General features: G+C 42.6%; 1 protein-coding gene across 3 annotated transcripts in view; it reads left to right on the forward strand.

Moving 5' to 3' along the window:
- The window catches only part of VWA8 (von Willebrand factor A domain containing 8), a 458,876-nt gene that overhangs the window by 293,687 nt on the left and 139,033 nt on the right, over positions 1-26,156 (forward strand). For all 3 annotated transcript variants that reach the window (XM_075852289.1, XM_075852288.1, XM_075852287.1), the window contains exons 26-27: positions 8,068-8,273; positions 23,672-23,823. In XM_075852289.1, the coding sequence (XP_075708404.1) occupies positions 8,068-8,273; positions 23,672-23,823 (358 nt within the window). The remainder of the gene's footprint in view (positions 1-8,067; positions 8,274-23,671; positions 23,824-26,156) is intronic.

Raw genomic sequence — 26,156 nt, forward strand, 5'->3', positions numbered from 1 at the left:
TAAAATAAAACACAATCGCCCTTTTCCCCTTATCAAGTCCTTTATTATTGAAAAAAAATCATACATATTTGGTATCGCCGCGACCGTAACGGCCTAAACTATAGAAATATTATGTTATTTATTCCACGCGGTGAACGGCGTAAAAAATAATGCCAGAATTTCTGGTTTTTTGTCACTTTGGCCTACAAAAATTAAAATAAAAAGTGATCAAAAAGTCGCATGTATCCAAAAATGGTGCCTATAAAAGCTATAGCCCGTCTCGTAAAAAACAAGCCCTCATACAGCTCCGTCGATGAAAAAATGAAAAAGTTATGGTTCTCACAACATGGAGACAGAAAAAAGACATTCTTTTTACAAAAGTAATTTTATTGTGCAAAAAGTTGTAAAACATAAAAAAGTTCTATAAATTAGGTATCGCCGGAATCGTACTGACCCGCAGAATAACGTTAACATGTAATTTATAACGCATGGTGAACGCTGTATAAAAAAAACCCTATAAAAATGATGCCAGAATTGCTGTTTTTTGGTCACCTTGCCTCTCAAAAAATAGGATAAAAAATAATCAAAAAGTCACATGTATCCCAAAATGGTACCAATAATAACTACAACTCATCCCGCAAAAAAACAGCCCTCATACCACTACGTCTATGAAAAAATAAAATTAGTTCTGGTTTCCATAAGTCAGGAAATAAAAAATATGCAGATGTGCAGATCAGAGGGGAACATTTCGTCTGTTTCAAGAGGCGATTTATCGGGGCCCTGAAATTAGGGAACCAGGAAGAGGAGGGCCCAAACATATCTGCTAGAAGCGAGGGCGCCCGTATTATACCAGGACAACCCTTCCCAGCAAAATTCCCCAAACTGCAAAAGTGCAGACTGTGGACTAAAAGGGGGATAAGTAAAGACACCATTTATCAGTGAAACCGGCCTGTGCAGAAATGATTGCTTCACAGCGTAACACACATCTATGGATTATTTTATTGCTTACCCCATTATTATACCACCTAACTATGCCCCTGTTATACTCTGCCCAGTTTACATGTGCCCCCACATTATAAACTGAAACACCAGCAATACTCAAACATAACTACTACCAAGCAAAATCTACACTTCAAAAGCCAAATGGCGCTCCCACCCATCTGAGCCCTACAGTGTGCCCAAACAGCAGTTTACTTCCACATATATGGCACCACCATACCCGGGAGAACCCTTTTAACAATTTTTGGGGTGTGTGTCTAGAGTGGCATAAGCTGGGCACGACATACTTGCCACTGAATTGGCATATCTGGGGAAAAATTTAAATTTTTACTTTGCACCATCCGCAGCGCATTCATTTATGGAAAAGACCTGTGGGGTGAAAATGCTCACTACACCCCTTAATCAATGCCTTAAGTGGTGTAGTTTCTAAAATGGGTTGTCTTCTCAGGGGTTTCTTCTATTATTTCACACCAGAGCCCTGGAATTGTGAACCAATTCTGTGTAAATCGCCAAATTAGTCCTCAATTTTCGCATGGTACGCTCTCACTCCTGAGCCCTGTCAAATGTACAGGCAAAAGATTAGGGCCCCATGTAGGGTGATTCTAAAACCGGGAAAAACAGCATAATAATTAGAGAGCTGTCTTGTTATGGTGGCACAAGCTGGGCACCACATATTGGCATATCTATTGAAAAATGTTCACTCTGCAATATCGAGTGCACACTAATTTATGCAAAACACATGCAGGGTTAACATGCTCACTACACCCCTAAGTGAATACCTTGAGGGGTGTAGTTTCCAAAATGGGGTCACTTTTGGGGGGTTTCCACTGTTTTGGTCCCACAGGGGTTTTGCAAATGCTACATAGCGACCAGAAACCAATCCAGCAAAATCTGTACTCCGAAAGCCAAATGGCACTCCTTCCCTTCTGAGCCCACCGTGTGCCCAAAAATTAGTTTATAACCACATATGGGGTATTGCCATACTCGGGAGAAATTGCTTACCAAATGTTGGGGTTCTTTTTCTGCTTTTATATTTTGAGAAAATGTACAATTTTGCTCGAGATCTACGTCTTATTGGAAAAAAATTTAATTTTTATTGCCCAATTCAAATAAAATCTATGAAATACCTGTGGGGTCAGAATGCTCACTACACCCCTAGATTAATTCCTCAAGGGGTGTAGTATCACAAATGGAGTCCCTTTTGGGTAGTTTCCACTGTACTGGTACATTGGGGGCTTTGCAAAAGCGATATTGTGTCAAGAAACCAATCCAGCAAAATCTGTGCTCCAAAAGCCAAATGCCGCTCCTTCTCTTCTGAGCCCCGCAATGTGCCCAAACAGCAGTTTATGACCACATATGGGGTATTGCCGTTGCTTTACAAATGTTGGGGTTCTTTTTTTCCTTTATTTGTTGAGAAAATGAAAAATTTTGCGCTAAATCTACGTCTTATTGAAGAAAAAGGATTGTTTTAATTTTCACTTCCCAATTCTAATAATTTCTTTGAAACACCTGTGGGATCAAAATGATCACTACAGATGAATTCCTCAAGGGGTGTAGTTTCCTAAATGGAGTCACTTTTTGGGTGTTTTCACTGTTTTGGTCCCTCAGGTGCTTTGCAAATGTGACATGGCCTCTGCAAACCATTCCTGCTAAATTTGAGCTCGAAAAGCCAAATGGTGCTCTTTCCCTTCTAAGCCCTGCCGTGTGTCCAAACATCCGTTTATTACCACATATGGGGTATTGTTTTACTCGGGAGAAATTGCTTTACAAATTTTGCGGTGCTTTTTCTCCTTTAGTCCTTGGGGAAATGAGAAGAAATTAGCTAAACCTACATTTTCTTTGAAAGAATGTCGATTTCCGTTTTCAAGGCCTACTTCCAATAAGTTCTGCAATAAACCTGTAGAGTCAAAATTCTCACTATACCCCTACATCATTTCCTTAAGGGGTGTAGTTTCCCAAAGTGGGTCACTTTTGGGGATTTTCACTGTTTTGGCACCGCAAGAGCCCTTCAAACCCGACATGGTGCCTAAAATATATTCTATTAAAAAGGAGGCCCAAAATCCACTAGGTGCTCCTTTTCTTCTGAGGCCGGTGCTTCAGTCTATAAGCACACTAGGGCAGCTTGTGGGATATTACCTAAAGCTGCAGAACCTGGGCAATAAATATTGTGTTGCGTTTCTCTGGTAAAACTTTGTGTTACAAAAAAAATTGATTAAAAATGAATTTCTGCAATAACAAAAAGTGAAATTTGTAAATTTCACCTCTGCTTTGGTTTAATTCCTGTGAAGCGTCTGAAGGGTTAAGAAACTTTCTAAATGCTGTTTTGAATACTTTGAGAGGTGACTTTTTTAAAATGGGGTGACTTTTTGGAGGTTTCTAATATATAAGGTCCTAAAAGCCAGTAAAAATAGCCTTTTGAAATTTGTTTGAAAATGTGAGAAATTGCTGCTAAAGTTCTAAGCCTTGTAACGTCCTAGAAAAATAAAAGGATGTTCAGAAAACGATGTCAATCTAATGTAGACGTGGGGGACGTTAATTAGCGACTATTTTGTGTGGTATAACTGTCTGTCTTACAAGCAGATACAGTGAAGGAAATAAGTATTTGATCCCTTGCTGATTTTGTAAGTTTGCCCACTGTCAAAGACATGAACAGTCTAGAATTTTTAGGCTAGGTTAATTTTACCAGTGAGAGATAGATTATATAAAAAAAAATAAAGAAAATCACATAGTCAAAATTATATATATTTATTTGCATTGTGCACAGAGAAATAAGTATTTGATCCCCTACCGACCATTAAGAGTTCAGCCTCCTCCAGACCAGTTACACACTCCAAATCAACTTGGTGCCTGCATTAAAGACAGCTGTCTTAAATGGTCACCTGTATAAAAGACTCCTGTCCACAGACTCAATTAATCAGTCTGACTCTAACCTCTACAACATGGGCAAGACCAAAGAGCTTTCTAAGGATGTCAGGGACAAGAGCATAGACCTGCACAAGGCTGGAATGGGCTACAAAACCATAAGTAAGACGCTGGGTGAGAAGGAGACAACTGTTGGTGCAATAGTAAGAAAATGGAAGACATACAAAATGACTGTCAATCGACATCGATCTGGGACTCCATGCAAAATCTCACCTCGTAGGGTATCCTTGATCCTGAGGAAGGTGAGAGCTCAGCCGAAAACAACACGGGGGGAACTTGTTAATGATCTCAAGGCAGCTGGGACCACAGTCACCAAGAAAACCATTGGTAACACATTATGCCGTAATGGATTAAAATCCTGCAGTGCCCGCAAGGTCCCCCTGCTCAAGAAGGCACATGTACAGGCCCGTCTGAAGTTTGCAAATGAACATCTGGATGATTCTGAGAGTGATTGGGAGAAGGTGCTGTGGTCAGAGGAGACTAAACTTGAGCTCTTTGGCATTAACTCAACTCGCCGTGTTTGGAGGAAGAGAAATGCTGCCTATGACCCAAAGAACACCGTCCCCACTGTCAAGCATGGAGGTGGAAACATTATGTTTTGGGGGTGTTTCTCTGCTAAGGGCACAGTACTACTTCACCGCATCAATGGGAGAATGGATGGAGCCATGTACCGTCAAATCCTGAGTGACAACCTCCTTCCCTCCACCAGGACATTAAAAATGGCTCGTGGCTGGGTCTTCCAGCACGACAATGACCTGAAACATACAGCCAAGGCAACAAAGGAGTGGCTCAAAAAGAAACACATTAAGGTCATGGAGTGGCCTAGCCAGTCTCCAGACCTTAATCCCATCGAAAACGTATGGAGGGAGCTGAAGATCCGAGTTGCCAACCGACAGCTTCGAAATCTTAATGATTTACAGATGATCTGCAAAGAGGAGTGGGCCAAAATTCAATCTAACATGTGTGCAAACCTCATCATCAACTACAAAAAAACATCTGACTGCTGTGCTTGCCAACAAGGGTTTTGCCACCAAGTATTAAGTCTTGTTTGCCAAAGGGATCAAATACTTGTTTCTCTGTGCGCAATGCAAATAAATATATATAATTTTGACTATGTGATTTTCTGTTTTTTTTTTTTTATATAATCTATCTCTCACTGGTAAAATTAACCTAGCCTAAAAATTCTAGACTGTTCATGACTTTGACAGTGGGCAAACTTACAAAATCAGCAAGGGATCAAATACGTATTTCCTTCACTGTACATTAAATTTCGAAAAATGCTAATTTGTGCAATTTTTTGCAAAATTTTGGTGTTTATCACATTTAAATACTCAATGTATCGTGCAAATTTTGCCAGTAACATAAAGTCCAATGTGTCACGAGAAAACAATCTCAGAATCGCTTGGATAGGTTAAAGCATTCCGAAGTTATTTCCACATAAAGTGAAACATGTCAGATTTGAAAAATGGGGCTCTGTCAGGAAGGTCAAAAGTGGCTAAAGAGGGAAGGAGTTAACATTTGTTCATGTTTCATAAGTCCTGGTGTAGTTATGCAGGATCAGGCAGGTGAGGATCCATCTGGATTGTTCTGTGGAGAAAACTCCATTTATTGGACAGGATTGCAAAGGCACAATCGACGAACCTTCTTGCCCTGGTGAGATGGTAGTTGTATATTTGCCATCTTTCGTCCCATCCTCTTCTGGGAAATGGGGCAAATCCATCATAAGCAACAAGAAAAAAAGTTGCTGGTGGTTCATTATATCCAGGCAGTATACAGGGTTCAGGGAGGGCCAATTTGTTTAATTAAAGCTGCTTACCCATTCTGGAAGCCCTGAAGATGCAAGCATCTGCAGTGCTTCCATAGGACCCGATAATAACAAATATAAACCCGTAGTTACTATCAGCCAAGGCCAACAGCACTACAGAGAAATACTGTTTATAATTGTAGTATTGGGACCATAAGTGCGACGGCTTCTTTACAAGGATTTGCCTGCCATCCAGTGCCCTGGTGTTCTTGGGAAACTTTGCTGTTTCCATGAACTCCTGGGTGATGTCCAGCCATTGTTGTGTAGTTGGTGGTGGCATCACAGAGATTTTCAATGTAACCCAAATTTTGTCACAGGTTTCCTTGATAATCAATGCAATGGTCGACGTCTCCGTCTCCTGTAAGAATTCAGATTGCAGAGATGCAAATGAACTTCCAGTGGCCAGGAATCCAAAATAAATGTAAAAAATAAAAATTAGATATCTTATCTGTCCATACTTCAGCACATTTCACATGCACCCCAGTCCCCGTCCCCCCCCATCACTGACAGGAAAAGGGGACTATCTATGTTCTTTCCTCAGAGTGATAAGGAGCCGTTCCTCAGCAGAAATACAACGCCACGTATTGGGAAACTAAGATTATTCCATAGCGCAGCTCCTCCAGCATTCTGTCAAATGTCTGGATGGATGGGTGGCAGAAGGCAGAGAATTTCTCTGGGTGCTGATGTAGGTCAGAGTATGGAATTGCCATTTGCAGGCTTGCTGTGAGACGATAGGATGAACCCATAGCCCCCTCTATTCTTCCTCCAGCATCTCACGTCGCTCCCTAAATCTAGAGACCAGTCAGTGTAAAAAGATATGGTCTGTCGGTGTCCAAGAAAGATTAGACAAGGTCAGAAGCCAGAAATAATCACAAGACAAATCACACAATGTTCCATATGCTAAAAGCAAGAGAAAATGGCGATTGTGCAATCATTTGACCTTCCTGGGGTGTTTTTTTTAGTGGATTGGGACAAAAGTGGGCATTTTTCGGTTTTTTTTTACGAACGTGAAAAACTGATGTTTACTGATGCTAGACAGACGTAAAAAATGAACATACGGAACAATAGTGATTGAAAATTAAAAACTGATGAAAGAATTACGTGTTTTTCAATTTTCATCTGAATACAGCCTAAGGCCTGATTCACACGAACGTGTTAAACAACCGTGGGACGGCCGTTGAAACAGCGGCTGTCCCACGGACCTATGTTGTTTAATGTGGCCGTTCACACAGCCGTTGTTTCAACGGACTGTGTGAAGGGTCCGTGGGAAAATAGGACATGTCCTATCTTTTCACGCATCACGCATCCCTCCATAGATACTCAACTATAGGGGATGCGTGATATCGCATCCCGCACCACTGAGCATGGATGCATCTCGGACGTGAAAAACTGCAGTTTTTCACGTCCGAGATGCTCAGCGTTCGTGTGAATGAGGCATTAGGGCTTAGTCAAATGAGCATTGTTAAAACTCGTCCGATTTCCGTCCATGAAAAACTGCCGATTTTGCATTCGTTTGTATCAGTTTTTTTCTACGATTGCCTCTAGTTTGTATTTTTTTTCCGTCCTGATGTCATCCGTGTACCATCCGTATTTTATGTGTGTGAAAAAAAATAAAGAATGTCCTTAATTGTCCCAACCCACTCAAAACACCCACATAATAGTCCCATAACCGCAGAAACTCCATTTTCTATTGCTTATAGCATACAGAGCATTGTGAGATTTTTCTCCTGCATATTTTTGGCTTCTGACCATGTCTTATATTTAGGACCACACTGCTCTGGCTTTACTTCTTGGTTTCCCTTCTCAGGTGTCTACAGGCATCCATTCATGAAAACAGAATGAAACGGATGGCATCTGTGTGTTTTTAATGCAGTCCCATTGACTTCCTGCGTGAAAAATGGACAAAGATAGAGCACACTGTTTTTTTTTTTAAATCACGGACGGATGGCCCATAAAAAAACAAAACTGAGGTCTTAATTAGCCCATACTATAGTGGGTCCGTGTTCAGGAGAGCACCCAGACGTGAAAATCGTTTGTCTGAATGAGCTCTTAGGGAATCTATTATCTGAGGATTTTTCCTTGCTTCTGTTAGTGAGTGGAAAGCACAGCAGCAACCTAAAATAGAGCAAATATATATCAAAATAAGGTTATGTACATTTACGTCATGTTGTGTTAAAGATGGCCCTCATTCCCTGTGTTTGTGGGTTGTTTTATTAAAGTTATTTTTTTTATTGTATTTCTTCCTCAAGGGTCTTTCAGCTCTGATTGGTTGCTATGGGCAATAAGGCCTTTTTGTTATATAATTTTGATAGAAGAGCCAAATGTGTGTCCTGTGAGATTGTTTAACAGAACTTCTTTTACAGGGGACATCTTTAGTTGTCATGCAGTGGACAATCCAGTTCCCCAGTCTGAACTTGCAATGCTAAGACAATATGGACCTAATGTGCCGGATGCCATATTACAAAAGCTTGTAGCTGCCTTTGGAGAGCTAAGGAGTATGGCAGACCAAGGAATTATCTCATATCCTTATTCAACCAGAGAAGTTGTTAACATTGTGAAACACTTAGAGGTAAGTGCATGAATTAAAAAATTCAGATTTAAAATTGATCTATCTATAGTTCCAAAGCATAAGAAAATACATAATTTATAATGTGTCGCATAGGAATAAATTTTTCTGCATATAAAACATTGCATAGTTAAATGAATCAATCATTTAACTGGAAGGATGGGCTTTCTCCATTATGTTCTATGGGCGTTACGGAAACATTTGAGCACTGCTCAGTAACTCCCGTAGGACATAAAGGAGAGCCGCGCCCATATGTGGCCACTTCTCCACTTAGTTCCCACCTGGTATATTCTGTGGACATACCATAATTGTCTGAGTTGGTATTAACCACTTAAAAAATAAAATATTGCTTCCCATCATAGTACCAATAATTATATTGGGACAGATAAGAGGCTATATTGGTGGCTCCCTCTTAATTAAATTAGGGATTTAATATTCTTACCATAACGGAGCATTCTATCTTCTCGGATGGCAATAAAGAGGACCTGTCACCTCCCCTGTCATGTCAGTTTTAGAACTATAAATTATCATATTCCCCATGATATAACAATTACAGAGCATCTTTTTCTATTACTGTACGTTGTGCCATTCCTCTCTTATTCTTCCGAAAAAATTATAAATTACCAATTGGGTGTTACCAGTTGGGGGGTGTCACTTCACAGACTGACCATGTCCAATCAGTGCTGACAGACTGTAGGGACAGACTGTAGGGACAGACCCCTTTAACAAGGCGAATTCTAGGAGAAATAACAGAGTAACGGCACAATGCACAGTTCTAAGAAAAATGCACCAGATTTGGTATTTCATGTGAAGTTCAAGTATTTACTAAAATAGACATGTCAGGAGAGGGGACAGGTCCTCTTTTTTTATTTTTTTTATTTTCATATACAAGTATTCTATTCATGCACCTTTTAACCACTGTCACTGAAAGGGAGGATTGCCTCCAACTCTGGGCTATGTTAATACAGGCAGCGATTCTGAGAAATTGAAGTAATTAAAGGTAGCACTAGTAAAGTTTATCCCCTAACAGACACACCGAACGTAAAAGTGTCAACAATCTACCAAACATGTACAGTACTGGCTAGATTGATATTAGCTCCCCAAAACCGTTTGCGTTTATAGAAAGTCAACCAAATGTGGAGATTGGAACCCCTATCCTGGCTTTCTCCTAAACACAGATACTTCTGGATATATGGCGAGTAGTCTTGTTGAAACCATGTGTCATGGGGTTCGTTAAGTTAATACACGATCAACAGAGCCAGTGACGACAGGGTAACTCCAACACGATTTATTGCTTCCAATGCTGACAGAACAGGTAGCCTTCACTGCAGGAACAGCACACAAAATAAGGTAATCACAGGAACATCCTCAGAGCGCTGGCCTCAGCTTCAGCTCTCCTGAAGGCCTAAATCCAGAACTCCCAGCCTCCCCAGGACAAGCCCTTATATACCCCTCAGGGGGGGAGGAACATCTTGGCAGTCTCTAGTCACCATCATTTTAATGACTTTAGTTTATAGTTCTACTGTCTGTGAGTTGTGTCTTTTGTACTATTATGTTTATTGCCCGTCTATTGTCTGCCACAGCCGGGATGAGGACACAGGGGGGAGTTATTTGGATCTGCTTGGTTTGCTGGTCTGCACCTGAGCTGAATATAACTGTGGTGTCTCCTGATGATCCCCTGTGGAGACTGGACAATGGGGATGCTTTATGTTTTGTGGACTGCACCTCTAACTCATCTGATTGTCAATAGGCTGGAGACACGACCTGTGGTACCTGATTACAGAATCATTCCTCTCTGCTGAAGGCTCACAATAAATCACACATAATGCACCATCACAACCTCTCCCCTCATATAATAAGTGAGCTGGCCATGTGGCCTACACAGGCCGCTGGCCATCTCACTCATAAGCCACTTATTGCAGTTCAATAGGAACATTCCACAGGCTGTAAAGAAAGTCCAGTGCACATGTATATCCGGGGCAAAGAGCAATGTCTGGAAACACAATCACAAGGTTCAAGAAGTTTCTACATAAGTTCCACGTCATCTGTTAGGTTTGGAAGATCTGATCCCGTGTCTTCCAGGACAGTCCAGCCCGTGACATGGAGTCTCTGGAGTCAGGAGGTTTCTTGGGACCTTTTATCCAGTTTACAGGTTTCTGCAGACTCTGCATGGTCCATCCAGACACTTTCCTCCCCACTGCATCCCACCACAATATATGCAGTGCCTGCCCATCACCCAGGCAAAGATCATACCAGAAAATACAGTCACTGTTCAGTATAGTAGTGAGTCCAGAGAATTTGGTGGCAGAAGATGGGGAGATAGAAGTCCAATCGGTTTGAGAAAACAAGGGCCATGGCCATATTTGAAAAGGGTCTGAAGTCTCACTATCATGAAGGTCACCACTTCTGTTGGGACCAGTGTCTTGTTGTCCTTCGCAGACCTGCTCCTCCAACACTCCTTCTTCCACCTTAGAACTCGCTGACACTCCAGTGTCATCCTCATCCATGTTGGAAGACTGTGTGCCCAGAGAGTCCATACTGACTGCAACATCCACAACATCATTGGACAAAGACAAATCAGAACTCAAGGTAACAATAGAGTTGGGTTCCTCAACCTCTTGGAAATCCTGGGGTGAAGGGAACGAAGGAAACACATCGCCTGGAGAAGCACAAACATCATTGCTCACTAGTGGGTCTGTTTCGTGTGCCTTAACCTCAGTTGGGCTTTCAGAACTGGCACTGGTGAACTCAGTGCTAAAGGTTTAAGGAGGTCCAGTGCTAGTTATATCTCCTGTGTCTTCATCATCCACACCAGCGCTAGTCACAGCTCCTATATCTTCATCATTCACAGCATTTGTTTCTGTAGATATATGGACATCCTCTGTATGCATTCCTCCTGGTCCTGAATTAATAAGTTCAGAATCTTTTCCCTCTTCCTGGTGCTCCCATGTCTTATGGGATATGCTGCCCCCACACTCCACATCACTCACCTCTGGACACTTTGGAGTTTTCTCTGGAGATCTGTAGCGATCAGAGACTGGAGCAGCAGCAGCACAATCCTTGTAACACTATGCTGGCCGTACGCACCATGTTTGCGGCACCTCTCGCCCCGCTGTTGCTAGACACCAAATTCAGTCCCAGAACTTATCATCCTTGGAGGCCAAACATCCCAGAAAATCCATGGTCTCCTGGTGCAACTCCCTAGCTCGCACAAGAACTTGTCCCTTCCTAGCCATAGTCAGAGCCCGATCTCAAGCCCAGCGTTCAATGTCTTCTGTAGATTTTGGTCCGAGACAGTCCATTGCCTCCTGGTAAACCACAATTGCTCTCCTCACGATAGACATCCTGGTATGCAGACCTCTGTCCATCTCTCCTGCACTCTGTTGATCCCACTTCTGACACCAGTTGTCATGGGGTTCATTAAGTTAATACATGATCAACAGAGCCAGTGACGGCAGGGTAACTCCAACACGATTTATTGCTTCCAATGCTGACAGAACAAGTAGCCTTCACTTCAGGAACAGCACACAAAATAAATTAATCACAGGAACATCCTCCGAGTGCTGGCCTCCGCTTCAGCTCCCCTGAAGGTCTAAATCCAGAACTCCCATCCTCCCCAGGACAAGCCCTTATATACCTCTCAGGGGGGGAGGAACATCTTGGCAGTTTGTAGTTCTACTGTCTGTATGTGAGTTGTGTCTTTTGTACCATTATGTGTATTGCCCGTCTATTGTCCGCCTCAGCCGGGATGAGGACACAGGGGGGGGAGTTAATTGGATCTGCTTGGTTTGCTGGTCTGCACCTGAGCTGAATATAACTGTGGTGTCTCCTGATGATCCCCTGTGGAGACTGGACAATGGGGATGCTTTATGTCTTGTGGACTGCACCTCTGACTCGTCTGATTGTCAATAGGCTGGAGACACGACCTGTGGTACCTGATTACAGAATCCTTCCTCTCTGCTGAGGGCTCACAATAAACCACACATAATGCACCATCGCATCATGTGCTACACGCTATGAACAATCTTTATGGATGTCTCCGTGAGAGCAAGCTGCCAACTGCCTTTGCTGGCTGCTGTACACATCTCATGCCATTTATGCACCGTGATGTCAATATCTAGATCAAATTCCCATTGGGACATAAAAGGGAACTTTGAAGTGGAGGATGCACAATTTTTTGCCTCGCCACATTCCGAGAACCTTATCTTGTTTTTTTTCCGTCAACGTAGCTGCATATGAGGGCTTGTTTTTTGCGATATGAGTTTCATTTTTCAATGACACCATTTTGTGATACATATACGGTAACTTGCTGATTAACTTTTCTTAACTCTTTCTAAAGGGGAATGTAAAGAAACCAATTCCGCCATAATTTTTTTTGTGTTATCAATTTTGCGCCGGTTGGTACGATTACCTTGCATTATAAATTCTGCAATTTTCACTGTGCAGGATGAATAACATGATACTTTTATTTTATGGGTCTGTAGGTTGGTATGATTACATCAATACCAAATATGTATAGTTGTTTTTATTTCTTACTACTTTTGCACAATAATAGCACATTTCATGGAAAAAAAGATTTTACGTCACCGCTTTCCAACTTTTTCTGTTGCTGTAGCCACATGTGGGCTTGTTTTTTTTGTGGAACAAGTTATATATTTTTAATGGAACCATTTTTAATTTTGACGGTCAATATTCTGTTTAAATAACATGTTAGCTTTATTATACAGGACGTTACACTTGTATCACCATATATGTGTATTTTTTTATTTATTTTTTTACACTTTTGCAAAATAAAACCATTTTTATGGAGTGTTTTTTAAAAAAAAATAAACTTTAATAAACTTTTATTTTTTTAGTCTGACTAGGGGATTTCACATGACAATCATTATTGCATGGCAGTAACAAACTGACCTGTAATCTATTAGGCTAATAGGTTAATAGGCATACAGCCATAGGAGGCCTTTATTAGCCTGCCAAGGCGCCCCTGGTGCCACTTCCTCTGTCTAATCAGCTAGATCCTGTGGTTGCTATTGACTGCGGCATTTAAGGGGTTAAATGGACGGGATCGGAGGTAACATTGATGCAGGTTGTTGCAGCGGGATGTCGGGTGTATAGTACGGCCGGCACCTGCTGCGGACGGCACAGGACATCTACTAAACATAACTGTTCTTACATTTATGGGAAGGCACCACTAAAATGGACGTACAGTTGCGTCCAAATGCGGGAAGAAATTAAAGTATGACATATTTGTCTGTATAGTGCTCACCATCAGTATATTAGTTGTGTGTATAATGTCCTCCTTTCACAGTTTCTTCTGCCTGTTTCAGGCCCTTCTTGCGATCCAAGAAGTCAGTCACATGACTTTACTCTGACCATGTGCCAGGTACATGAGTTTCTACTGAGACTGGAGGTTAGTCTCCCACGACGTGTCTGACTTAGATTAAACTATAATCTGACGTCCGTATTGTTGTACATCTCCTGAGTCCTTGCCTCCTCCTCCACTCCGCCCTCCCTCCTGACATGTCAAAAGTCTCCACCTCTCACAAACCGTTCTCCTCTGCTGTATAGCCAATCACCGTAATGTGACTCTGCCCCTGGTTTGCACAGAGTTGAGACATTATAGGGAATGTAGTAGCTGCTTCACAGCCTGAGGCTGCACTACTACTTTTTGTAAAGTGCTTTTGCAGTGTAGGTTCAAGCAGCAGAAGTATTCAATATGTGAGTAGGTAAAAAAAGAAAATCCACCTGAGTGGAAACTACGATGGATATATCCGTCACAAGCGGGGGCTAGTTCCTGCATCAGGATGGTTATATGCAGCCAGGCTCCTGCCGCAACTGCCGGGGGACCGGAACGCCAGAAGGGAGCCTGGGATCATTCAGGAGCAGGGCAGCAGATAAGTTGACTATCCATTTCTAATGTATAGCCACTTTTTTTTTTTTTACTGGATCGCCAAACAGGCTTTATCGTTAAGAGGTTAATATATTGCCATGGTGTCTTCTTCATGCTGATGTATATTGAAGGGACCCTGCAGCTCTTGTGAATTAGGACACAATTAAGTTGCATGGACTAAAAGCAAATCATTACATTGATTAACTGTAAAAATAGCCTAAAACGTGAAAATGTAAATGAATGAAAGAGAAAGATGTCACCTTTCATCAATAAACTGGACTAACGTGTTTTTGTGGATTAATGTCCTCTGCAGTAATCTAATTCTAGTTATCGATGGGCTGTGATTGCCTTCATAGCCCACATGACTGGTAATGTGATGCGACAGTATTTCCACACATTTGTTTTTTATTCTATAAATGAAAAAAAAAAAAAAAATATATATATATATGTGTGTGTGTATATATATATATATATGTATGTATGTATATGTCTCTTATATCACTGAGTACAAGGATATACATAGAGAATCCAGGGAGAGTCCTGTTCGATGACTTTAGACTTGTTTTTAGAATTTCTACACCTCTGTATGGATCGATGTACGGACCCCTTTAAGAAAGAACATCTATTGGATGCACTGCTTTAAACCACTCTGTATGGAAATGTATGCAAATAAAGTTACCTCTTGCTCAATTTAAATGCATTAAAGGCAGAGAAGCACTTTAATTTGCATACGACACTTGCTTGAAATTGGCACTGTTAAACAAGTGTAGAAGTACCAAGTTAAGTGTTTTATAAAGAGCATCTAATAGTGCGGTCACTGTCCCCATGGAATTCAGTGGAGTGGTGGCCATGATTACGTGCGGCCCGCTCCATTCAAGTCTTTGGGAGTTATGGAAAGCAGTTGCGTTCTGCTTGCATTGCTCTTTCTGTAACTCCCATATAATTCAATGGAGGGGGCCACCTCTCCATTAAATTTTATTAGGACCGTGCCTGCAGAGCAAAACCGCGAACAAGAATCACAGGACCGGCTTCCGGTTCCGGCGCTGGCGATGCAGGACGCGAGTGACAGAGCCCCCTCTCCCGTCCAGCCTGTTTGATCGCAATAGTCGCTTCGGCAACGACAATCAGCGGTGAAGCCACCAGCCCTGCACACGGAAACATACCCGGTGGTGCCTGTATGGACAGGTACCTCCTCAGAAGCGCGCAGAAGCCAGCCATGGAAGATTCAGCTGCGGCCGTGGTAAAGGGAGGTAAGATGGCGGCGCTTCCCGCCACTGCGACCCTGCTATACACACAGGAAGATGAGCTGCAACACCATCAGTCCCAGCTTTCAAGCCCGGCAGAACACATAATGTCCTCTCATCCTGCAGCCATTGATTATGTAGTCCTGGCCCGGGAAGTAGCCAAACAGATAGCCCCAGAACTGCAAAAGGCGCTGGAAAAAACGGTGCAAGATTCCCTAAACCGCGTGCAGGCGGAGCTGGCACAAGTCACTACCAGAGCTGATGAGTTAGAACAGCGTATGACGCTGCTGGAGGATGAAAATGAGCGTCTGCAATCCAAACTGAAAGGGGTGCTGTCTGTTACTACGCAGTTGGGGGACAAGGTGGAGGATCTGGAGAACCGCTCCAGGAGGAGCAACCTGCGACTGGTGGGGCTGAAGGAAGCAGTGATATCTTCTGATTTACAGCGACTATGTGAGAGGACATTTCCAGCAGCTTTAGGTCTTCCCCGTCCCTGCCGGGTGGAGAGGGCGCACAGAGTGGGGCCGGACCCCAGAAACCTCCCAGCAACAGATGACCACAGTTCGCTTCGTCCCAGACAAGTAATCTTTAAGCTGTTGGATTACAATGACAAGGTGGCACTCATGAAAGCTTTCCGCAGCAGATCGCGTCCTTTGGAAATAATCGGCATGAAAGTGCTACTTTTTGAGGATTTCTCTGCGGAGGTTGCAAAACGAAGGCGGGCCTTCAGCAAGATCTGCACCGCGCTGTTCCAAGCGAAAATACGCTTTAACCTGCAGTACCCAGCCATCTTACGGGTGTTTCAAGAGAACGGGCGGAACAAGGTTTTCACCACGCCACAGGAAGCGGAGGACGCACTTACAGAGCTTTGCAGGCACAGACCCCAGCAAGAAGAGGAGCGTCACAGTCCAGCATACAGTCCAAATCGCAAGTCAAGAGAAGCCAAACTGAACCGACAAAATATGGAGCGATCCTGGGCAGAAGCTTTAATGCCCACACCAGGAAGATCCCGGGGGGGTCGAGCCGGAAATGGAGGGGACTCTCCGTAGCCGCAGAGGCGAACACGGGACCGCACCCGATCTACGTCTCCTGATTGACGGACGAAGTTCTTTTCAACACCATTTTATTTAAGCTGATGTGATGATGATTTTGTGGACGCTGTAGACCAATTGCAGATTCCGACCGGCTACAGATAAGTTTGCAGATAATTTGAAAGTTTTGAGGGCGATATTCGGCGGTCTTATACGGCACTCTGTACCGGTCAACAGCTGACCTAATGTTATAATGTTACAATGTTGAAATGTATGCATTTTTGATATTTCCCTGCATTCTCGCTACAGGAGATTAGTGAGGGAGTTAGATCAGGTTCTGAGATTTTTCCTTGTGGGCGGGATCGACCGGGAATGATACAATGCCTCCCCTACGCAAGGGATTAGTTATATCTGCCACAGATGGCATACTGGGGGAAGTTGCGGTAGGAGATCTGGGAAAAGGAGGCAGGGAAACCTAGAGGCGAAACAAGATTTATGTGAGGATACAATCCAAACGGACTCTAGGTTGTTAAACCGACGGTATGAGAATGTATAAATGTGTGCACAGGCGACAAAGGGGTAATGAGGTGGTAAGGGCAGGTGCTGCTTCCTCATTGAAGGAGACATATATGCAGGTCTGGGGGGGAGGGGGAGGGAGGGGCGTGTTTTGACACAACAGAAAAAAGTGAAGTCACTTACACCAGTGGGTATTAAGGGGCTGATAACCCTTGCCGTAGGTGATTTTATGGTGTTGTTAGATAAAGGCCGGATGGCCTTGACATGGAGTTTGGTTCTGGTTTATAAGCCGGGTTTTGGTTATGTTATTAATGTTTATACATGGCTCTTGGAAAAAGGCGGATCTGACTCCCCGAACCTATCACGACTTTTAGGCATTTTAGCTCATCTTATGCACGGCCCAATAACATGAAAATAGTCTCTTGGAACGTTAAAGGGCTGAGATCCCCACAGAAACGGACCAAACTTTTGCGACACATGAAACGATTGCACCCAGATGTGGCCCTATTACAGGAAACTCACCTTACCGAGCCAGAGTTTAAGTATTTGCAAAAATTCTGGGTGGGTCAGGTTTTTGGCTCGTCGGCAAGGGAGGGTAAGGTGGGAGTTATAATTTTGATACATAAAAATTTTGCGTTTACGCTGGTGTCCCAGGAACGGGATGACGAGGGCCGTTGGATCCATCTAGTGATGGAGCATGCAGGGGAAACTATCAGTATTCATAATGTGTATGGCCCAAATACGATTAACGCAGGTTTTTTTGGTCATTTGGAAACCCAACTCCAGCAGGATCGCACTAGGTTTTTGATTCTGGGGGGAGACCTTAACACTGTGAGGTCTTCAAGGGAAGATAGGAGCGCAGGGACTAGTTCGCAGAGAAATAGAGATAGGATCTTGCCCGAATTTTTAAGACACACGGCCCTAATAGATGCGTGGAGGAGTCTACACCCAGATGCGTGGGAATATACACATTTCTCCCATGTTCATCAGTCATGGTCGCGTATTAATTACTTGCTAGTTAATGACGCATTATCGCGACGATTACGTGAAGCGGCGATTGAAGATCTCGTTATTTCGGACCATGCCCCGGTTACCATTACCTTGGCCGACACAGTAGCTAGAGGAACGGATTTTATCTGGAGGTTTCCCGCCTTTCTGGCAAAGGATGAGGGCTTTATACAGAAGCTTAAGGGGTGGTGGATGGAATTTGATGGGGATAATGTATCGCATCGTTCGGAACCGTCATTGTATTGGCGTACAGCCAAAGTGGTAATAAGGGGGAAAGTTATGAAATTTATGTCTAATCTTAAACGCAAAACGACCGAAGGATACAAGGCAGCGAGCGACAGATTACGGTGTGCATACACAGCATTTCTACCTTCTCCATTACCGCCATTGGGGGAGAAATGGAGGGAAGCCAAGCGACAGTTTGATCAGTGGTTAGACAAAAGAGAGAGTATTTACCGGTCCCAATTTGATGCCGATCTAATGCGTTTCGGCAATGAAGCGGGCAAATTATTAGCGCGATTAGCGGAGGGGAGGTATGCACCGTCACACATTTCAACACTTAACGAATCTAATGGAACTTCTACCTCAGACCCAAAAAAAATCAACACCATATTAAGTAAATACTACCAAGCCCTTTACTCAGAGACACCCATAGATCTCCAAAAAGGGAGGGAATTTTTTGAGAAGGTGAAGCTGCCAGGGCTCACCCAGGAGCAGAACGGTCACTTGAGCGCAGAGATTACATTAGAGGAAGTTCGGAGCGCCATTAAGACCTTATCTAACGGAAAGGCCCCGGGTCCAGATGGATTCACAGGAGAGTTTTTTAAATCTCTGAGAGAAGAAATCAGCCCTACCTTGGTGGCATACTATAATATTTTACTAAGGACGGGTGCTTTACCAGCAGAGGCCAAAGTAGCGCATATAAAGGTGTTACCCAAGAAGGGGAAGAATCCTCTTGACCCGGGGTCGTACCGTCCCATTTCACTGATAGACCAAGATCAGAAATTGCTCACAAAAATTTTGGCCAATCGGCTGGCTATGTATCTACCCACACTGGTGGGAAAATCCCAAGTAGGATTTGTAAAGGGCAGGGCAGCAGTGACGAATCTACGCAAAGTGTTGACGGTGCTAGAAACAGTAAGGCACGGTCCCCAGCCAGGTACCAGGCCGGCACTATTAGCATTAGACGCAGAGAAAGCCTTTGATAACATACAATGGGCATGGGTGGGGATGGTGCTGGACAAAATGAACGTTCAGGGAGACTTCCGGGTCTTCCTGAAGGGTGTCTACAATAACCCGCAGGCACGTGTTCACTCCTCAGGGTTCCTGTCGGATTCCCTTCCAATTACATAAAGGAACACGACAGGGTTGTCCCCTGTCGCCCCTGTTATTCAATCTCGCATTGGAACCTATGGCTAGATTTCTGGAGGAATCGGATATGTTCAGAGGCATTCAAGTAGGGTCTCAGGCAGTGAAGTTAGCCCTGTTTGCTGATGACGTTATACTTTTTATGTCAAATCCTCAAGAACATTTAAGGACGGTTTTTAAATTTTTGCAGGAATTTGGGCAATGCTCGGGATATAAAGTCAACCTAGCTAAAAGCGAACTGCTGGAGTTGGGCAGGCCATTGCCTAAGACCTTTTGGCAATCCTTGGGGTGTGGGATATCCCCAGTTGAACATTGCATTACTTATCTGGGTATCAGAATAGGGAGGGTGCCGGACACCCTGTATGGCCTAAATTATCCCCCGTTAATTAACAAAATACAAGCAGAACTCACTAGATGGGGCCAATTGCCGTTGTCCCTCCTGGGAAGGTGCCACCTGATTAAGATGGTTAGCTTCCCCAGATTGCTATACCCCTTCCAAACAATCCCTCTCTTGTTGAAGCATGTGGATGTCTCTAAACTGACGGCCTCATTCACTAAATTTATATGGGCAGGAAAAAGGCCTCGCATCGCACTTACCAAGCTCATGATGGGCAAACAAGAAGGGGGTGTGAACTTTCCGAATGTCAGGGGTTATAACGTGGCCTGTCTTTTTCGTCATGTAGTAGATTGGCTTCACGAAACAAGCAATTATTCCAACTTAGATCTGGAGGGGGAGTATGCCTTACCCTGGAACCTGAAAGCTTTGTTACATTGTAGAGTTGCTTCTCTTCCGTGCCATCTCAAAACTTCCATTGTATTGAGAGATACAGTCCTAGCTTGGAAAGTGGTACGTAAGCAGTTTGGGTTACCTCACCTGGTATCTAAATATATGCCGTTGAGCGGACACCCGGAATTTTTACCGGGAGTAGGCAAGGGGGACGGATTTGCCTCATGGGGGATGGTAGGCATTGACAACGCAGGGGATCTTATGCACATAGAGGAAAGGAGGTGGTTAACTGGGGAGGAAATTACCACTAAACTCAGACCCATAGAAGGTAGGGTCAATTTTTTACAAATACTTCAGGTACGAGCATTTTGCACCTCCAGGCTCAGGGATTTGAGTAAGGAAGCTACCTCGCACACTCTAGATGAGGTCATAGGTCCAACAACTGGGCGGGAGACCATTTCAGGGTTGTATAGAGCACTGAGAGATGGTTTTCTTCGTCCGCAATCAAGGGTTAGTTTAAAAATCTGGGAACGGTGGACCCAAGATCCAGGTATAGGAGAGATCATACTGGGGGGTTGGGAGACGGTACGGAAGAGTGTTATAAATGAGAGCTGGAGGGAAACCTATTTTAAGTTGATGCATTCAGCTATATATGGCTTTAATATTCTGCCTTCACAATCTTTCCCTGACCGCATTACGTGTTGCCCCAAATGCAATACACCTCTGACGAATTTATGGCATGGAGTGTGGGGGTGCGTACATACGAAACGATTTTGGGGGATGGTACAAAAATATATTGAGGATCATTGGAAAACGAACCTCCCACTGACGCCTCAAGCGCTACTATTCCATCAGGCGCGGCCGCCAGAGGAAGAGGGTGCTCGAGGAGTGAGATCACCTCCAGCGCTGGTGCACACGATTTTACTGGTAGCCTTGAGATGCCTGCTGAGTAAATGGTTGGAGGCAGACACGCCGGGGTTAGAACTGATTGTGTCACGGCTGAAACAGTTATTAGTTCTTGAAAGGGTGGAGGTGGAAAGGCGGAAGGAAACGGGAACCAAGAAGCTATTTGATAAGTGGCAAATATTGATAGAATCGCAATGTACAGCAGCCGAAATAGCGGAAATTGTTAAGCCTTTCCAGCACACAAAGTGGTACTGCACACAGCTCTTGGCAGGCACTTTAGGGGGGTTGCAACTTTGAACTAGTTGGGGGATAAATGATAAGTAGATACTCATTGATGACCTAAGTCGTGTCGGGGTTGGGGGAAGTCATGTTTTCGGTCCATATGAAGATCGACACTTATGCCATGTTTATATGTTATGTTGAATTTAATTCAAAGTTAATTCAATGACAGTTGAGTGCTGCGCACTCATGATGTAACTTTTACGTGAAATGTTTGTAAGAAAATGTGAAAATTGACAATAAAAAGGATATTTAAAAAAAAAACAATCACAGGACCACCATTCTACCTAAAGATAATTTTCCGAGAGGTGGCAGGTTTGTTGCATATCCTGAAGGTAATGCTTATCTAATGTTTAGGCCCCCCTTAACATAAACATGTTTATAGGGTTTTCCCTTTGGTCTCAGTCAGGCTGGTATACATGAGGATACCTTTTTTTTAAGGATGGAATCCCGAAAAAAAGTATATTGCTCAATATAAGTTATTTTAAACATGTGAGCAGTTCAGTGACGGATGGCATCATTCACAGGTATATGTTAAACATATACGTCTGGAAGCTCCTGACATCACTGTCCATATGTGTACAGTAATGCCAAGACATATCCAATGCCAGAGTCCCCATGCAGGGCATTAGTAGCTCTGCCCACGGACATTGGCCCTGGGGGAGCTCCTGACATCACTGTTTTTATATATATATATATATATATATATATATATATATATATATATATATATATATATTATAAACAGTGATGTCAGGATGTCAGTGATGTCAGGAGCATAATGTGCCTAAAACATAATGTGTTTTGGCCAGGAACTCCAGAATTAAAAAGCTCTTGACGTCACTATCCATATCCATGTATGATTGAATTTCTATTTTCTTGCAAAATAAAAAAGTATGTATAAAAACTTGTATGATATTTCATCTTTGCTTTGTTGCAACCATTTTATTTACACATATCAGGCTTGCTCAAATGATTCAAAACAAACAGAGTTGTTAACCCTTCTCAACATCTGTGTATATATACGGCGCTGTCGGAAAGGTGTTCTCGTACAGTTACAACAGGGTGATTGTGCAGGGTCAGAAATTGAGCCCACATCACCACCAGGTATCCGATTTATACTACAGCTAACATCCTGCTGTAACGGCCTGGATCGGTCCTAGCTTCGATCCCAGTTTAACCCCTTAGCGGTCAGAACAGCATGGTCATTGGGTCTGGTGTCTCATCTTTCTCTAATACCCCATAGATTCTCTATGGGGTTTAGGTCAGGTGAGTTTGCTGGCCAATCAAGCGCAGTGATACTGTGGTTAGTAAACCAGGTATTGGCAGTGTGGGCAAGTGCCAAGTCCTGCTGGAAAATGAAATCCGCATTTACATAAAGCTTGTCAGCAGAGGGAAGCATGAAGTGCTCCAAAATTTCCTGCTAGACGACTGCGCTGACTCTGCACTTGTATTTTTATAACAATGCAGACGAGCTGAAGGCTGCTATCAAAGCACCCTGGGCTTCCATAACATCTCAGCAGTGCCACAGGCTGATCACCTCCATGCCACGCCGCATTGATGCAGTAATTCATGCAAAAGGAGCCCGACCAAGTATTGAGTGTATATACTGTACATACTTTTCAGTAGGCCTACATTTCGGTATTAAAAATCATTTTTTAAATTGGGCTTATATGATATTCTAGTTTTCTGAGACCCTTCATTTTGGGTTTTCATTAACTGTTACCATAATCATCCACATTAAAAGAAAAAAATGCTGGAAATAGATCAATCTGTGTGTAATGAATCTATATGATATAGGAGTTTCACTGAATTAAATGACTGAAATAAATTAGCTTTTTGATGATATTCCAATTCATTGAGAAGGACTAGTATCTTGTGAATATAAAAACGACATATTATTGGAAAAATAATAATTTTTTATCAAATCTATAAATAAACCTGTGGGGTCAATATGCTCACTACACCCCTAGATGAATTCCTTGAATAGGGTAGTTTCCAAAATGGAGTCTTTCTTGGGGTGTGTGTTATGTTTTGCCACCTCAAGGCCTCTGCAAACCTGTAATGGTGCCTGGAAAACCTCCTAATAACAAGGTGGTTTTGAGGCCTGTGTTTCAGTCAAGTAGCACATTAGGGCCACATTTCTGAAAACTAGTAAAGAGTGAGTTCCGTTTCTACTGTGTTACTAAAATAAATTATTCAAATTCAATATCTGCAAAAAAAAGAGTAAGAATTTATAGCATAAGAATTGTTAAGCGGCGGTGGTGCCTGACAAAAACTATTACCTTTCCCCTCTTTACTTATTATTCTTCAGGCACTACTCCTTGCACAGCAATATTACAAACATACATGTATTATTCAATGTATATTCAGCGTATTCTCTAATACTGTTAATATATTTATTTTTATGTTTCATGTTTATCTCCAACCAGAAATTTCCCAACGAGGGACTGTCAAATGTAGTCCGCAATGTCTTTGACTTTGATTCCTACAACCAAGAAATGCGTGAAATCTTGATTAAGTCCTTACATAAACATGGGATCCCAATAGGAGCAAAGCCATCCAGCGTCCACCTTGCTAAGGAGTAAGGATTAATTATGTTTTATGAACATTTTCTATTAGTATTGTACGGTCCCTGGTCATGGAATACTATAATATTATATATGATGAAAATGGAAGGGCATTTTACTTGTCATTGTGTAAATGTTAGTTACTCTTCCTAATAAAACAAAGCTGTTGCTTTTCTTAACGTGTGTGCTGTTTGTGCTTCTTCGTTTCTGAAGAAAATGTCGGTGAAATAAAAACTCTCTAGACAGGCTTGTTCTTTACCACTCATCTTGGATAAATTACCAGAATGTCTGTCTTTGGTTGGATTGCCTTTTAGTACAGTAAACAAGATTAAAATACAGCATCATATTTTTATTTCATTTATACTGTCATGCTTGCATTAATTTCTCCCTCAAGGTCTGTCATTGTCTTGTTCATTAGGCAGAGTTGTGTCTGGTGGTCTAATACTGTGGTTGTAAATATGTATGATGTGTACAGCATCACTTACATATATTTTTTTTATTGCGTTGTTGCAACGGTTTTATTTACTTGCACAAATTACTCCATAGAAATAGAATTGTTGATTATCATAACTGTTTTTGTATGTACCCTCCCCTCTACTTTTGTTATGATTGGGTTTTATGGGATTAAACTAAATATATTTCTTTAAAGGGAACCTGTCATCCACATTATGCTGCACTCACTGATGGCAGCATAATGTAGTGACAGGCACGCTGATTTAATTGGTCTGTCACTTATTTTCTCAAGTGCAGATGTTTCTAAGATTGTACATGCAGAGTTCGGGCAGCACCACCAGAGACGAGTCTGGTGTACTCATGAGCTGCCAGTAGCTCTGCCCACTGTACAATGATTGACAAATGTCTCCCTATTCCTGTACATGGGGAGACATCTGTCAATCAGCAAGAGTGGGCAGAGCTAGAATCTGTACATCAATACGCCAGACTCCTTTCTGGTGGTGCTGCCCGAACTCTGCATGTGAGTTTTCAGAAACCGCTTTACTTTAGCTAATAAGTGACAGACCGCTGAAATCGGCATGTCTGTCACTACATTATGCTGCCCTCAGTAAGGGCAACATAATTTGGATGACCGGTTCCCTTTAACAGATTCAGGACAAAGCCAATTTTAGGCTTAAGGAAAACAGGAACTTCTTCGTTTTTTGCCTACCTGTATTTTAAGTTTACTTTACTATTTGAGGCATTGGTTTTTTGTTGGTTGTGTTGGAGTTTTTTTTATCCATCATTTAAAGTTACATATAAATTTGAGGTAAGTACTTATGAATTTTTTATATTGACAAAGTGCCTGAAAAAAGCATTTCCGCCATTTGTTTTTTTTCCCAATTTAATGTTTTATGCCGCTTAACTTTCACCGCAATTGACAAGATACATTTAGTGAAGGTTATGAATATGAGGATATCAAATAATTGTTTTTTTGCATCATTATTTTTTATGGTCAAGTAAGTTTTTATTTATGCAAATGAACTACAATAAAAAAACATCAATGTTACATTGGTAAGAAAATATCTAAATGTCATAGAAATTGTATGGGAGAAGTGCCATGTAACAGATAATACAAATCTGCACAATGTATTAGAGCCATCTTCTGCAATCAACATCAAGTGCAGATAATGATAAACCAAAACCATCGAATAAGGAAGAGAAATTATATAGAAGTAGACAAAAGACGAAGACATATAAGGGAAGGAGGATAAGGATAAAACTCATATAGAGAAAATCAAACTTTTATCATGTAATAATAGAAAGTTAGGAGCCTGAGAGCCAAGTAGAGAAATCGGATGAATCTCTGAAACGAGACTAGGGCAACCATATATAGACAGTGATGTCAGGGGCTTCCCCAGCCAGTGTCCTGGTGCAGAGCCGCATCTAGCACTCTGACTGGGACTCCAGCTCTGCTTCTGACATCACTGTCCATATATAGACAGTGATGTCAAGGGCTTCCTCAGTTCAGGAGTCCCGGAGCAGAGCGCTAGTATAGGCTCTGCTCCGGAACTTTTGGGAAGTGCCTGACATCACTGTCCGTATATGGACAGTGATGTCAGGGGCAACCCCAGAGCCAGAGTCCCGGGCAGAGCGCTCGTAGCGCTATTCCTGGGACTCCAGCTCTGCTCCTGACATCATAGTCCATATATGGACAGTGATGTCAGGGGCAATCCCAGATCCGGAGTCCCGGGCAGAGCGCTACTAGCGCTCTTACTGGGACTCCAGCTCTGCTCCTGACATCACTGTCCGTATATGGACAGTGATGTCAGGGGTATTTCTGGGCAGAGCGCTTCTACCGCTCTGCCTGGGACTCCAGCTCTGCTCCTGACATCACTGTCCATATATGGACAGT

Source organism: Rhinoderma darwinii, chromosome 2, assembly GCF_050947455.1.
Source record: "Rhinoderma darwinii isolate aRhiDar2 chromosome 2, aRhiDar2.hap1, whole genome shotgun sequence".
NCBI classification, from domain to species: domain Eukaryota; kingdom Metazoa; phylum Chordata; class Amphibia; order Anura; family Rhinodermatidae; genus Rhinoderma; species Rhinoderma darwinii.